Below are 14,995 nucleotides of genomic sequence, written 5' to 3'. Positions count from 1 at the left end.
GTGTTCTGACTTATCTGAAGTAAATAAAAGATTTGGTTTCATGAGCAAGACTCATTCTAGCCAAACAGACAAATATCTATCAACTTTCTGTCACAGTACAATAAAAATATTTAGTATTGATTGTTGCTGGGCAGACAGGTTGATCAATCGGCACAATCAGCTTGTATATAGACTGGTGTGGAAAACAATTTTAAGCGTTTTGACTCAATACATTTATATAAACGCATGGACGTCTGTGCTGATGTTCCTCTTTTCATCACTGCATGAAATGTGTGTGAGAACAGGGCTCTCCTGGCACTGTGTATATTTGGATTTAAAACAAAAAACATCAGCACAGAACCTACTTGGCATCAGCCAACAAAACAAAGCCAAATTTTGCTGCACAGGCTGAGAAAATGTTGCAACAACAACAAAAAAACATTTTCAGTGGGATTTATTAAAAAAAAGAACAAAATCTGACTAGAATAACCTTGCATAACACAGATATGCATGTGAAGGACAGACAAAAAGCCAATCACCCAACATATTCCCGAAAAACAAAAAAGGAAAAGTAAAATATTATTATACTGTTCCCTCTTGTTTCTTTTCTGCCTAAGCATGAAACGTGGGCGCCGCAGCTCAAGAGAACTTATTGCAGCTCATCTACTCTCTACCATTCAGCAATATCTCATATATGAAAAAGCCACAGTTTGGGTTTATACAAATCTTAATGTTTTATTCCAGACCATTGTTTTCTTTTCCTTGATTTAAATGTTTTATTTCCACTTGATTAAAATAACCGGTTAAGCTACTGATGCTACTAACAGATATTTTGCAAAAGTCTTCACAAATTCAAGTATCAAATGTCACTACATGTAGAACTCCCTCATTTATCGGGGCTGAGTATTTGTTCCATGTTTTGTTTTCACATTCCAAGAATTTCACGTTTCAAAAAGTACAAAGTTTTTTTTCTGCATATTTTGAAACAGTATCTGTGTGAAGGTGAAATAATATGAGTGTTTGATGTAGCATAGTTTAAGACAGCACCAGGCAAGCATCATGAGGGCAACTAGAGCCTAAAGGTTCAGAGCTTGTGAACAGATGATCACAGGTACAATCCCTGGACAGGTTGAAGGGGGGGGGGCCCTGAATCCCAGTCAGGGAAAAGAATGAAAGAATGAAAAGCACATTTCTGTCCCACAGCACCACCACCACCACCACCACCAACCACAACAACTATTACTACTACTACTGAAATGCCCTTGAGCAAGGCACTGAACCTCAGACGGCTCCAGCAGAACTGCTCAGTGACCATACATGGTTGACATGGCAGGCAAGTCTCATGTACGAGTGTGAACCTTCCTCCCTCTGCAGGCTGTGAATTCAGATGTGATTTAAGGTGGAAATAAGGGAAGAAAACAAGGTGAAGTCTCTCGTGAGCTGGTGTCACAATAACACTCGTGTTTTAAACTGCAGACATACATGTGCCCACTTTTCCACGTGAGAAAGACTCGTGTGTTCAAACCATCCTGCTCAGTCGAAATCTTTCTGGGTGCAAATCTCTCCAGCCTCAGAGCTTTGGTTTGTGTGTCTACAGTGGAAAAAGAAATGCCTTGACCATTCTTAACAGCGGTGAGGAAAGCACGCTCTGGTGGCAGCTCATACAAAATTAAACTACACATTTACCATCTATATTCAACATCATCAAGTGTTTAGTTTGACAAAGGCTTTATGAATCTTCGGCTTAGTGTAGGGCTGATGGTAGCTCACAAGTCATTCAACTTGTGACAGGAAAGATGTTTGATCAAAGTTTTTGAAGGAAGATTTAATGAAGCTATCTCCCTACATTAAACAGCTACCGCCAAGGTGTCCCTGAGAAAGGCACCCACTGTAAAGCTCAAGCTGTACAGGACTGGTTGTACTGGGCAGCGCCAATGTGAATACGTGTGAATGTTAAGCAGGGCGCTGCTGAAAAGGAGCAGATAAGCTCTTGTAAAGCTTCCCTGGATAAATAAAGGTAAAATATTCCCACTAACTAACTTCATAGATTGCGCCTGAGACCAATGATCGACAACCAATGTGAAGATGAGGTCTCAGGTCAAGCGAGAAATTTTCTCTTGGTTTAATAAAACCGAAATAAAACATTTAAGAACAGCTGTCATGAGGAATACCCTCGCTTGGCGCCACAAACAAAGGCAGAACTAAAATAAGATGTGTCCCATCATCATGAGTTCTTAGGAGAGGATCAGGGGGCGGGACAGGCCCCTGTATTGCCCTTTGTTCCTCGGCTGCGAAGGGACCACTCTCTGGTTGTTGGCTGGAGAGCTATGTGAGTGATTGTTATCAGGGCGGCGTCCTGCTAAATGTAGAACTGGTGTAAAGCCAGTTTGTCCATGAAAGGCCGCACTAAGTTGTCTGTGGCAAAGTAAAATACCAGGCCAAAAAAAATGGAGATGGGCAGAGCAGGGAGAGCTTTCTTGAAGATGGCGAGGAGGAGCAGAGTCAGACACAGGCCCTGCAGGGACAGACACACAAAGTAAAACAGAGGAACGAGCACATGGAGCAACTGTGTACGAAACAATTTTAGATGTGAAGTAAATAGAAAACAACAGTGGAGTGGTTCAGATAAGACACTGTGCTGAGAAAGTGATGCTCTCATGGTTAAACCAAAATAAGCAGCTGCGGTCACTCACAATGAGGATGGCCACAAAGCAGGCGAGCGTGGTGTTCCAGTCTCCGCTGGCTGTGGCTGAGGCCTTTCCCACCAGCATGCTGTAGAAGATAAAGTCTCCGAGTCCCAGTTTGACGCCTCCTGAAAACACAGGACACCACATTCAGGGTGGAGTCAAATCAAACATGATATTCGCTTCAGCCCCACGCCCTCCAAATCCAACAGAAAAATTCCCCCAACTGTAATTATTGTACAAACAAGAGCTCCGCCCGCATGTTTCCAGAGAGGTAAGTTAGAAGGAACCCAGACCCCCGAATAGTAGAACCAAGAAACCCAGCAATTCCCATGAATAATCCTTTCCTGTTCTGCTCTGACTAAAAACAGTCTGTGGCCAACAAGTTCTCACTTCTGCACAAAAAATATTTTTATCTGTTCAGAGAGGAAGAAAAGAACGATGATGATTACACACAGCGAGTCAGACAATCTGGGAATTCACGAGTTTGAATTTCAGAGTTGATCATAATGTAGATCCGCTCATGATGATACGTTGCTGTGCAGCCAAGATTTAGCTTCTATTTTAATTATGAGCATTAGAAACATTAGAATTTGTGACTTTAATTTGAATTATAAAAAAAATATTGACCGACAAACTAAAGTCTTTGGTCCAAATAAAACTCATTTCATTCTAAGTTTATTTTCATGAATCTATAATATAATATAGTATGAATACAGATCACAGAAGACCAATGTTTGGGTACTGCAATAAATCGATCACTGCATCTGGAAAATGTCTGTTAACATGCTAAAGATTCCTTCTGACCTGAGGGTGGTTTAATACAAAACACCAACCAAAACTGGATACAAGTGTTAGCTTCTGTTGTCAGCACTCACTCTCCTCCTCGTCGTCGTCAACAGGACGAGCAGAGGGCATCTGCTGGATCTCCCGCCTGGTCTCATCGGTGGACTGAAGCGGCCCCAGCTGGTGCTCCTGCTGGTTGACCCAGGAGGGGGTGAAGCCTCCGTCATCCTGTGATGGACTTGAGGGAGCTGGAGATGCCACAGCTGCAGACAGGTGTTGTTAGTCAGAATACACAACAAACACACATCCGAAAACACAGAAGCAGCTCTACTCAATCCCTGCTCACCTTGATGAGCGTCTTGTTGAGGCGAAGCGACTTCTGTTGAATTCCTCTTGGGCCTGTCAGTGTCGGCCATGTTGACAAGCCATACCATTGTAGCTGGGAAAGCATGACAGTCAAAATAGTGTGACATTTCAAGTTTTGTGTTACGAGCAGTGTCACAAAAAATGATCAGGAAAGTTTAAAACAGCGTAGATGCCTTAATGTTGACTCTCCTGAACATGTGTTCAGCAGTCTCAGAGGTAACATAAGCGCTAACAACAGTTTAACAGAAGCACTGAAAGCTTAAAGGATGATGACTGGTGATTAAATCTGACTTCATATGGAAGTGTCACTTCAACTGGTCTTATAGCAGTAAAACGTCACCAGGTTCAAGATGAGTTCCGGATGAGTTTCGAGTGAGAAACTGAAATGGTTTTCACTAAACAGAATTGAGGTGAAGACAAAAAAAAAAAAAATCTGAAGTGCAGAAAGAGTCGAGCAGTTTAAGTAACATTTGAAGCGTAACCACATAACCAAGTGTTACTCAAAGTAAAAGTAGCTGAAGTAAAAGCAGAGGAAAGTGTCAGCTGAGGACAAAGACCTAAAAAAAAACTGAAGCGTTGCTTTGAGTGAAAGTTAATCTCTAACCACTTAGTAGTTTAAGTGTAAGAACCTTTTAATTACAGGAAGTAGTCAAAACACTGAGAAGAGATGACAAGTCAGTTCCACCAACAGCTCAGAAAATGACTGGTCTCTGAAATACGATGAAGTGGCAGTTTAATGGGAAAGTAATTTTAACTTTAGCTTTATATTTAGTTTTCCAACATTCACTGCCTCACTGTTATTATAACACTAAAAGATGTAGATTCTTACAGGAGTAAATGAGGGCTGGGAAGATGGGTTCATTCCTCTCCTGGGCCGTCTCCACCAGGATCCTTAAAGGCCCTTTGGGACAGAGCACTGCTAACAGATCTGTGAGAGGAAGGAAGAACACAGGACTCTTTGAGACCAGGAACAGCAGCATGACGTGACATCAGTGATGATAACAGGCGAGGCAGTTTGATAACATTGTTAGTCACTAAACATCATGAACTAAAGTACTTTTGCTCCTGTAAAATCTTACAAAATAAGTGCAAAGATGTTTTGAACAAAAAAAGAAAAAAAAATCATTGTAGACTAAAATCTGAAATAAACACTTGGCACTGGTTTCCAAATAAGGACTTCTGCCTGGGAAAAGAAATCAGCGACATAATGAGAAGTCGCTGCCCCACTACCAGGCAATTTACAAATAAGTGGCAATTTTTGCAGGCTTTTCTCAGACGCCCTTTTCCCATCATTGCACATTCTCTTAAAGCATTTGTGTACATATCCTTCCTCATGTTTAAAATATTTTGATTTACCATAGACAGATATAACCGCTAAGATGAGCCAGGCAGTCCACTCTGGCAGGTACTTGATGAAAACCAGGGCCATGAGGGCGCTGATCATGATGAGGTAGGCCTGCTGGAGCCGCAGGGGTCCTTTCCAGTGAATACATATCATGCCCACCACTCCGAAGTTCCAAATTATTATGGCCAGGGTGAAGTAGTCCATGGCCACATTGTAGGTCTTGAAAACCTCTCTATTGGACAAAGCACACAGATGATGAAAATGCCTGGGAAGACTCATCCAGTCATCACAAAGAATCACATAATAATATATGAGAATATATGACATAATATATGAGAATCTATGCACAGGCTGGAAGATGTAATGAAATGTTTAGGGGGTGGTTTACTTGAGGTAGATGTAGGAGAAGAAGAAGAGCAGCAGGAGGGAGGAAAGGAACAGCCACCCCTGGATCACCTGGGAACGCAAAGAGCGAAGTCATGAGATTTAATGTACAAAACTGTTTCCACAAATCAGTACTTGCAAATACTTGCTTCTTGTGTTTGTATTAAACACTGGAGCACCAGACGGGTGGGGTCTACCACAGAGGACAATACAGAAATTACTAGAGAGTTTGGACAAAGCAAATTTCCACTGTCCTGATGTGCTGAGCCCCACCTGTCTGGTGCTCCACCTGTCTACTTCAAAGAGGAGCTCAACAAGTTTGGGATTTTAATTTTTAAATATTTACAACCCTGTGCAGGTTAACAAAACGTGATTTATTGACAAATGCTCATCACTGTTCCATTGGTTTTGTTGCACCTGTTAGGCCTGAACAGTTTACACATCTCTATCGACTGATGGTAATGACAGCTCTATTGAATAGTGTCCATGGTAATAGCACCAGTGTGCCAACATGCAGAAGGAACAGGAGCTGAACACGTTTACCACAGGCCTGAAGTGCATTAATGGGGTCCAGTCATCTCAAGTGTTCAGTGATTGATTCTAACAGCATATATGACGCAGTCTGATGTGACCACTGTTGGAGTGTACCTTGTAGCAGCGGTACTTGTATAACAGCACCAGCACCAAAGTCATGACGATGATCACGGTGATCATGATGGTGGCGTTTAGGATGGAGTTGAGGGCTCTCTGTGCTACTGTGTCTGTGTCTTCAGGGAACGGTGTGTAAATCCTGTGGGAGACATTTCAGGGACGCATTACAAAGACACATCTCAGTCAAACACAAACAGGAACCAAAGTATCATAAAAGGTGAGAGACGCAGTAGTGTTTTTATGTATGTTGTCTGGTACATGGTATACACTCAGACTATGCATGTGAGATATGCTGCATGAACGCCACCTAATGGCACTTTGACTGCACTGTGTTTCAGTCACACTGGTCCTGATCTATTACTATCTGTCTGATAAGGGTCACACTCACAATCTCTGCCCGTCATTTTGGGTGTAGAAGCTGACCGACTTTATGGTTGCCACGACAACCACCATGCAAAGGGTCACGGGAACGAACAGCATGATGACGTGCTTGGCCCCATATTTCAAGGTCAGTTCCTCATCCTCGTCCTCCTCAGTCTCTACCACACGTGCAGGCCGAGCACTGGGAGGCTGCCCGTTCTGCTCTCGTCCACTACCATTGCCTCCGCCTCCGCCTCCGCCTCCGCCACCGCCACCGCCACCGCCACCGCCACCACCACCACCACCACCACCACCACCACCACCACCACCACCACCTCCTCCTCCTCCTCCTCCTCCTCCTCCTCCTCCTCCTCCTCCATCGCCTGCTCCTCCACCAGCCCCTGAGCCTCCTCTGGACTGCGTTCCGGCTCCTCCAGCCTCCTGTGGCTGCTGGTTGGGTTCAGGGGCCGCACTGGATGCCTGTTGTTCCTGTATGATAGAACAATCACATTATTTCTGCATACACTTACTGTACAGGCATTTGTACAATACTCTAACAGTGTATCTGCCACAAAATAATAATACAAATTTACATTAAAGAGTAAAAGTTTTTTTAAGTACTTTTTGGACATTTAACACCTCTCAAGAGTTGAATATAAAAAGAATGAGAAATAGGGAATGGCATGGAGCTTAGGTCTGCAGCCCGGGGCCAATTCAAGTTGTGATTTGCAAAACAGGATTATTTCTCCGTTATCTCTGTTATACAAGGCCCAAGACATGCATGAGCCTTGTAGGACTTAAAAATGTTGAAGGCTACAGTCATTTGTGAAATGTGATGTTGCCATCAAACGGGAACTCTGTGGTTCACTGTTGACCCTTTCATCCTTAAGCCACCAGGCTCTGCATTAATGTTGAATACATCTGGATATATGTCAACAAGACCAATCATATTATCAGGTGAAACATTCTAATTCCCACATTTTGTTCATTTTACTGGCAAAAATAAACAAAAAACACCACACTTCAGATCTCAGGTGACATATTTACACTCACTAGACCAGCTCCTGTGCTTGTTCCTACTCAACCCTAACATCTGTTCCATCAGGACTAAATAAAGAGAAAAATCAAGGGCTGTCAAGGTGCCTAGCAAGTCAAGACATGCAGCAGCCCAAACATGAAGCAACCTCACCATGGACACACAAATGAAAACAGCAGGCATCTTCAGAAACAGAGCTGAAAAGGGAAAGCTCCCACAGGTCTTAAAACAGGCTGTTGTACAAAGTGACCTCACTGTGTAGTTTCTCAGTCCTGGAAATGAGGCCAGTGTTAGCATTTGAGGGTAATGATGTAATACATCTAAATGTGTGTTAAATGTACTTTATAATCTCTTGACTATAATATGTCCATCCACCTATACCCCCTATATCTATACCCACTTTTTCCTATTTTAGGGTCACAGGGATCTGCTGGAGCCTATCCCAGCTGGGGTACACAACAGGGGTACACCCTGGACAGGTCACCAGTCCACATAGAGACAAAACACCAGACAAGGAGTTGCTAACTGGACCATGGCAGACTTTGATACCTTGAACATCGCAGGGAGACCACACCCTTATTTACAGTGAGCACAGAAAACTCACACTCATGTTGTTAATGTCTCTGCATTAGCGATTCGAAGTTGAACATCTTTCCTTATCAGAGCATAAACATCATTTATTGCAAAAAAAAGTCAAATAAAACCAATGTTACCAGACTGAAAGTCCTCCAGAGTGTGTGATGTCAGAAACTGACTAAGACATAGATGACTCTTTCATCACAGACACACTTTATTGTGCACAAATGTTGGCTAATCATTACCCAAAACAGTGTGTTAGCACAGACAGAGACATGTAGTGTTGCAGCAATACGCACCATATTGTTTTCAATATCCTCTGCATTGTTCGCCATTGTTGGCTCAGTAGACGTTTGTCCTCACATACAAATCAAATTCTTCTGTGCTAATGAAAGAGAACACGACCCAGTATTAGGCTTAACGCAACACAAATGGCTACAATGAAGGCATATCACTGACAAGAAATCAAACTGTGTAAAGGTGGAGTATCATACACAAACTGCAAAGCGTAATACAATGCCACATAATACAAACAGCACAAAGTAAAAAAAAAAAAAAAAAAAAAAAAAAAATCAGTATTCAGGTATTTCTTCCATTCAAAATCCTACTTAAACACAGAAAAATCACATCACAAGTAAAAGTACTTATTCTGAGTTTATTATAAATGTTAACACTGACACAAATGTGTAGGCAGTATTAATCTAAGTTAAACTATAACAGTACATTGCATTTTATAAGATTACAGCTTTTTAATGTCTATGGAAAATCTCCACCTGTAATATAACTGATATACACTGCTATCAGATTAAAGTAGTGCAGTAAAGAGTCAAATGTTTGTGGAGTACATGTATAAAGTAGGAGATGGAAATACTTAAGTACAAGAACATGTCTTTTACAAAACCCGAGAATAACTTTGCTGATTAATTAAAGACTAACACGATATTTACCTCAGATAATCCTAGTGTGACAAATATTAATGAAAATTTTAGAAAAATTTATTTTGACACTACTGTAGGAAATTGAATAAACCCCGAACCAGATATTTACTTATTTGTTGATCGGCTAAATGTTAAATAAGACTTCTTGATAGCATTACCTGGTGATTACTTCAAGGCTATGTTAATTATCAATCGTCAAATGTATTGATTAGTCACAAAGGTGATCACTAGCGTGTCCATGCAGCCGTTAGTTCACAGTTAGCCGCGTTAGCGCGCAGGGCGGCTAACGCTGCAGAACTTGCACAGTGGGAACTAAACATGGTTCCTGAGCACTAGCTTTGAAAAAATGAGACTTACCCACTAAAAAACAGGACACCACGTCCTTAATTTGGGTTCTCAACAGGTTTAACACCCGGACACTTTCTCCTCTTTGTTGTTCCTGCCTGCTCGCCGAACTTCCGGCCGCTGGTGTAAACTACTTCCTGCTCTCGCAGACAGGAGGCGGCGTTCAGGATCAAAACGTTATTTGAGTTTTTTTGTTTGTTTGTTTTTGTTGTGTTGTTTATTTAATTAACATTAAGATGGTTTTTCTATATGTACGACCCACTTCACCAAATGTTATCATTTAAACCAACAAAACAATGAAATTGACAACATAAAAACAAAAATACCAATGCTGCGTTCAGGTGACATTCTTAAAACTGTAAATAGGAGCAACTGAATGGGAAATCCCGTTCACGCCTGTCTGAGACATGTCTCCTGGATGACGATAACGGGGGTTTCCTACCTTGTGCAAATACTGCTGACAGTTACATCCAAATAACATTCGATACACTAATATTATAAATCTCTTATTTTTCATTGCTTGTATCTATAAAGAACTGCTATAATGCACAAAAAAGCCTACCTTTAGCGCTATAGATAGTCACATTGGAACTACAAGAAGTCTTGCCTGTTCCGACATCGCGTGAACGCAGCAGTTCTCGGTTGTTCTTCCGGCGACAAAGGTCAGGCTGTTAAGAAGCAAGGACCCGAGAAAATCGACCGAAACCGACGGAAAAAAGCTCCTAAAATATGGTTTGTATTAAGTATTAAATGTTAACAGAACAGACTTTTTTTGTGTCAGCTGAGAATCAGATTAGTGGGCTAGTTTTAACGCCTTATTTCAGGCATTTGATAAAAACACAAGCTATCTGCTAACGTTAGCATGAAGGTGTGCAAAAAAAAAAAAGATTGTCGAAAGTCCATGTTTATTATTTATTCAATGTTGTAAGAAATATTCAGGTCCTATATTTAAGTAAATAAATAAAAGACAACAGAAGGCTCTGTTGCAAAGATAGGCTCTGCATTTAAAGCTTCGACTTAATAAACGTAGGCAAGAACTGCTCTGAAAATGCACCTAAATGAGCCAACCCAGTATATAACATTTTATTATTATATTATCATTACCCAAGCGTCAGCATCGGAACAGCATTTAGCTCCTGTTGTTAGTTATAACTAGTTTGTAACTGTATAACCTGGGCCTGCAACTGCTGATTATTAGTTGCAGGACATTGTAGTAAGAGGATGTTTATTATTGATCAGTTGTTTTCATGATCAGTCAATTAATTGTTTGGTTTGGTCAAACCTAAGAAAATAGTGAATCACATGTAACCACAGCCCCAAGTGTGGTCACAGACATTTAACATTAGAGGAGCAGCACATCAGTGGAATTAGTACTACTGAGAGTAAAAGTATCACAGTGGTATCACCTACTCTAAGTAAAAGTTTGCACAGTACTTCAGTAAATGTACTTAGTTATTTTGCACCTCTCGCTAAAATCATGAACTCTTTAGCGTTTTGCAGAAAAATGACAAAACATACTTTTACTGTTTGTTTGATACATGAATAATCAACTAATCATTTAAGCACATACTGTTTGTTGGCTGGACACCATTTTTTAATAATGCATCATATTTTAACATTTAAACATCATGTGAATTACCAGTTAACTGTCAGAGATTAAAGCAAAGCCAGTCAGTTAATCTCTACAAACAGCCAAAGACCCTCTCTATATTGAGTTTATACTGAAATGAAGTGAACATTTTAAGCAGAGTCTTAACAGCGTGTGTGTGTGTTTTCAGTCCCACACCATCCTGCTGGTGCAGCCCACCAAGAGGCCAGAGGGAAGAACCTACGCTGATTATGAATCAGTCAATGAGTGCATGGAAGGTAAGTGGCCTCATCACTATAAATGTAATATTGGTTTCATGCATGAATAAGCTTATTTTTTTCTCCTGTTACTTGCAAACAGTGGGTCAACGTGTTTTCCCTCTAGGAGTGTGATGCACTGTTTTCTCTGTGTCCTGCACAGGTGTGTGTAAGATGTACGAAGAGCATTTAAAGAGGATGAACCCTAACAGTCCGTCAATAACGTATGACATCAGCCAGCTGTTCGACTTTATTGATGACCTGGCTGACCTCAGCTGTTTGGTGTAAGTTGGACAAGGATACAGCTGGTAATAAACCAGCCTGTACAGGTCTTCTAAATGTAATTAAGTAGGTGTGTTGTCAAAAAAATGAATAATATAACTGGTCTTTAATATGTTGGATGATAAGAGGAAGCTTTCCATTTAATCTGGTTGTAATACAACACTTGGGCTGGACACAGATATAACAGTATGCTGTGTGTACTATGTGTTGTGATTTACGTCATTTCCCAGAAGCTTGTCCAGTGACTGTACAGTGGTCAAACTACGGAGATGGTCACATTTTAAGATACGAAACACAATATATTAATTGTTAACATTATTAGAACAACATACTTGTATTTGTCCATCTTCTGTTTCATTATTCAATTCAATTCAATTTTATTTGTATAGTGCCAAATCATAATACAATCATCTCAAGGCACTTTACAAAAAAAAACAAAAAAAAAATTATTTAAAACATACACACGTGAGTGTTACATTTTATATACAAACATGTTTGGAGCGCTCAAAACAAAACTAATTTATCTGCCATTTAAAATCAGTTAATAGAGAACAGAAGTGAACATTGAAATGCTCTGACAGCAGAATGGCCTCCAGTTCTCAGGCACAGTCATGCACATAAATACTTGCTCTGTTATTCGTACTCTGGATTTTAGATAAAATCAGATGGGACCAGTAAAGGAAATGAATTATCTTTAAAAATGTAACTTGTGGAAATGGCTGTTTGTTGTCCAGAGCTAAAGAAATATTTAATTTAATTTAACAATGGGGAGGTTTCAAACTCTTTTGGATGTGAAACACTCTCTGTAAAACACTGAATCAAAAAATAGGCAGTATTCTTACTGGTGCACATTTTATTCCTGCAGGTAAACTCTGACACAAATGTTTTAGTTTCTCTTCAGTCTTAAACCATCGTAAGTTGGGTCTTTTTTTCTTGTCACTTAGGACAATTTCGTTTGAGGGTCCTGGTGCTGTCTGTTTACTGGGCCTCTAGAAAAGAGATTTGAGCCTTAACTAATGTGAAAAGAGGCTGTTAAGACATGTTCCTGTTTTATTTTCATCATTTTCCATCACAAATTCATCTTGGTGTAAAAGTCATGTGACTCCACTGAGTGTTTTGTGGCTGACAATTTGATTAGGCGTGTAAGCTTTTAGAAAATTACACTATAGATTCTACAAACAGTTTGTTTCCAGCCTTTCCGGCACAGATTTCTACCTGTGCATAATTTTACCAACCTGGCAGAGGTGTAGAACAAGCCTGCTGCAAACTCACTCTGCCTGAAGCCCAGCCAGTAGAGGGCAGTTTTCTATGGTTTCAAGTGGGAGGTTCAAGCCCCTGTGTATACAAGCAACCACTCTGCTTAAGTGCCCTTGAGCTAAACACAATCCAAACCAGCTGCTGTGGTGCTTTTCTCTCTCACAGTACCTGAGCTTGACCTCTGACCTTAAAGAGAGGACGAGCAAGAAGCCTGATGAAAAGTGTCTCATTGGGTTTCTCCTTTTGCAAGTGCTGCATGTTGCATGATAAACATCTTCGGTGCAGATTGGACGTCGAATTAAAACTGAACAGAATTTCTTGTGCTGCCTCAGGTATCGCGCCGACACACAGACGTACCAGCCGTACAACAAGGACTGGATCAAAGAGAAGATCTACGTGCTGCTCCGCCGTCAGGCTCAGCAGGCAGCAAAGTGAAGCCTCTGAGGACACGGACGCATCGGTGCAGCAATATTGTTTTCCCTTTCTCCATCTCGTTTTCAGAAGGTTTAAATGTGTAATTTGTTTTTAGACATTTTGACAATTCATTTAAAGGGGAGGTGTGTTTTATATTCTAATGTTTGATAAAGATTTCATTGAAATACCAAAACTGTCTGAACTGAGTTTTTTCTTTTGATTTTATTGTTTTTCCTTTTTTCTCCCATCCATTGGTTTCCTTCCTGTCTGTTGTTTATCCCTCCATTTCTGTCATGTCTGCTTTTCTTTTACTGTCCTATTATTCTTTTCAGCCTTTTTCCATCTTGGATATTTTGACAGTAGTAAAGTGCTACTTATCAATGACAGTTTGCCTTCCAGTCGTGCACATGGTAATTTCCCTTTTTTGATCAATGGAAGCAAATAAGGATGTCTCAGCATATTGATTTTTAAAACTGCCGGCGAAAAAATAATTGAAGATTTCCTGATCCTTCAAAATGGACAGTAAGATAAAAATGAAATTGTCCTTCTGTTTTCTTCTTCCGCCCTATTCTTTGAATTTTATTCCTTGTTTTTTCTCAGTTTGCTTTGCTCTAAGTCCACGTGGTAACAGGCTTTCATTTGTTTCTCCTTTTGTTAACCCTAACCCTCTAATTTTTTCCATCTTTCTGTCATTTAGTAGACGGTTTTTCATTGGTTCTCTCACCTGTCCTCCTTGGACAGCGTACGTTGGAAAAAAGTGCTAGTGAGGATGTCAATTTGTTCTGCTGCGGTGCACGTGGTAATTTCCTTCGTTTCTAGTCAATACAGAGGAAAACAAGCATTTCCCTTTTCATTAACTGCCTTGGATGAATATTTACAATTTCCTTTAAGAATAGATGGGCCTTTGGGGAATAAGGTTTGAAAAATGCAAATGATCTTTTATTTTCTGGTTTTTCTCCCTTTTTTTCCTGTTATTTGACTTTGACTGTTGTGTTCTTCATTTCTGCCTTTGTTTAATCTTTTTTCTTTGCTGATTGTAGGAAAGGTTCACTAAGGACATCTGTTTGTCCTGGTTAATGTTTGTGGTCTGGAAATGTTGAATTCCTTCTTAACAGCTTGGGGAAAATATTTCCTGGACTCTTAAAACAGTTGGACCTGTATGAAACTGCTGAGTGTTTTCCTTTTTGTTTTGTTTTTTGTCAATTCTTTACTTTTGTCTCAGCTATAGACAGTTTAGTCTAAAGTATTTCTGTGCTGTGTTTTTCTGTTTATTCTTCTTCATCTTGGACACTTTGCAGTTGCCTGTACTAAGGTGCTATCTGTCCTATTTTTATCAGCTTTTTTTCCTTGCCACACTATTTACTTCTTTTTTACAGTCTTTTCCTTTCCTTCGCCTTTTCTCCCGCCCTGCTAATATAGAAAAGTGCAGTTAAAGGATGGCAATTTGCTGTAGCTGCGCTCGGTAATTTCCCCAGACTGGCACAGTAGCAAATAAGCGCGTCTCGAAATATTGATTTTTCCCATGTGGGGTAGTCTTTAGTGTTTTCTGGGCTTAAGTGAGTAAGAAAGAGAAAATCAATAGACTGGGGTAAACGTGTGTCACCGTGAGGAAGGAGCTCCACGATGACGCGTGGGGACATTTTAACGCGTCTGCCGTCTGGCGGAGCGCAGGACGCGGCCGGGCTCCTCTCCTGCAGTCGCGCTGCTGAAGCTGGATCCTCGCCTCTTCTCAGTTTTTCCACCTTTG

General features: G+C 40.6%; 2 protein-coding genes across 2 annotated transcripts; one reads left to right on the top strand and one right to left on the bottom strand.

Moving 5' to 3' along the window:
- Positions 1-416: 416 nt before the first annotated feature.
- On the bottom strand, positions 417-9,590 carry psen1 (presenilin 1). The gene is made up of 12 exons (XM_026307570.1): positions 9,463-9,590; positions 8,467-8,552; positions 6,882-7,044; positions 6,584-6,779; positions 6,193-6,334; positions 5,549-5,616; positions 5,172-5,392; positions 4,645-4,743; positions 3,796-3,888; positions 3,542-3,712; positions 2,673-2,791; positions 417-2,494 (listed from the first exon to the last, which is right to left on the bottom strand). Exons 2-12 carry the CDS (start codon positions 8,500-8,502, stop codon positions 2,339-2,341), a joined length of 1,464 nt encoding a protein of 487 aa, XP_026163355.1. The 5' UTR covers positions 8,503-8,552; positions 9,463-9,590; the 3' UTR covers positions 417-2,338.
- A 472-nt stretch (positions 9,591-10,062) lies between these two features.
- LOC113125930 (ERH mRNA splicing and mitosis factor) lies at positions 10,063-13,441 on the top strand. The gene is made up of 4 exons (XM_026299635.1): positions 10,063-10,182; positions 11,229-11,316; positions 11,459-11,579; positions 13,167-13,441. Exons 1-4 carry the CDS (start codon positions 10,180-10,182, stop codon positions 13,267-13,269), a joined length of 315 nt encoding a protein of 104 aa, XP_026155420.1. The 5' UTR covers positions 10,063-10,179; the 3' UTR covers positions 13,270-13,441.
- Positions 13,442-14,995: the final 1,554 nt, after the last annotated feature.

Source organism: Mastacembelus armatus, chromosome 22, assembly GCF_900324485.2.
Source record: "Mastacembelus armatus chromosome 22, fMasArm1.2, whole genome shotgun sequence".
Classification (NCBI taxonomy): domain Eukaryota; kingdom Metazoa; phylum Chordata; class Actinopteri; order Synbranchiformes; family Mastacembelidae; genus Mastacembelus; species Mastacembelus armatus.
Note: the sequence above shows the minus strand (reverse complement) of the source record. Positions and strands in the feature narration are given on the sequence as shown.

Coding starts and splice junctions, on each gene's coding strand:
- psen1 (XM_026307570.1), bottom strand. CDS start 8,502: ATGGCGAACAATGCAGAGGATATTGAAAACAATATG. Junction 7,045..8,466: donor AGGATATTGAAAACAATATG/GTGCGTATTGCT, acceptor TCTATCATACAG/GAACAACAGGCATCCAGTGC. Junction 3,889..4,644: donor CCCAGCCCTCATTTACTCCT/GTAAGAATCTAC, acceptor ATGCTTTCCCAG/CTACAATGGTATGGCTTGTC.
- LOC113125930 (XM_026299635.1), top strand. Junction 11,317..11,458: donor AGTCAATGAGTGCATGGAAG/GTAAGTGGCCTC, acceptor TGTCCTGCACAG/GTGTGTGTAAGATGTACGAA. Junction 11,580..13,166: donor GCTGACCTCAGCTGTTTGGT/GTAAGTTGGACA, acceptor GTGCTGCCTCAG/GTATCGCGCCGACACACAGA.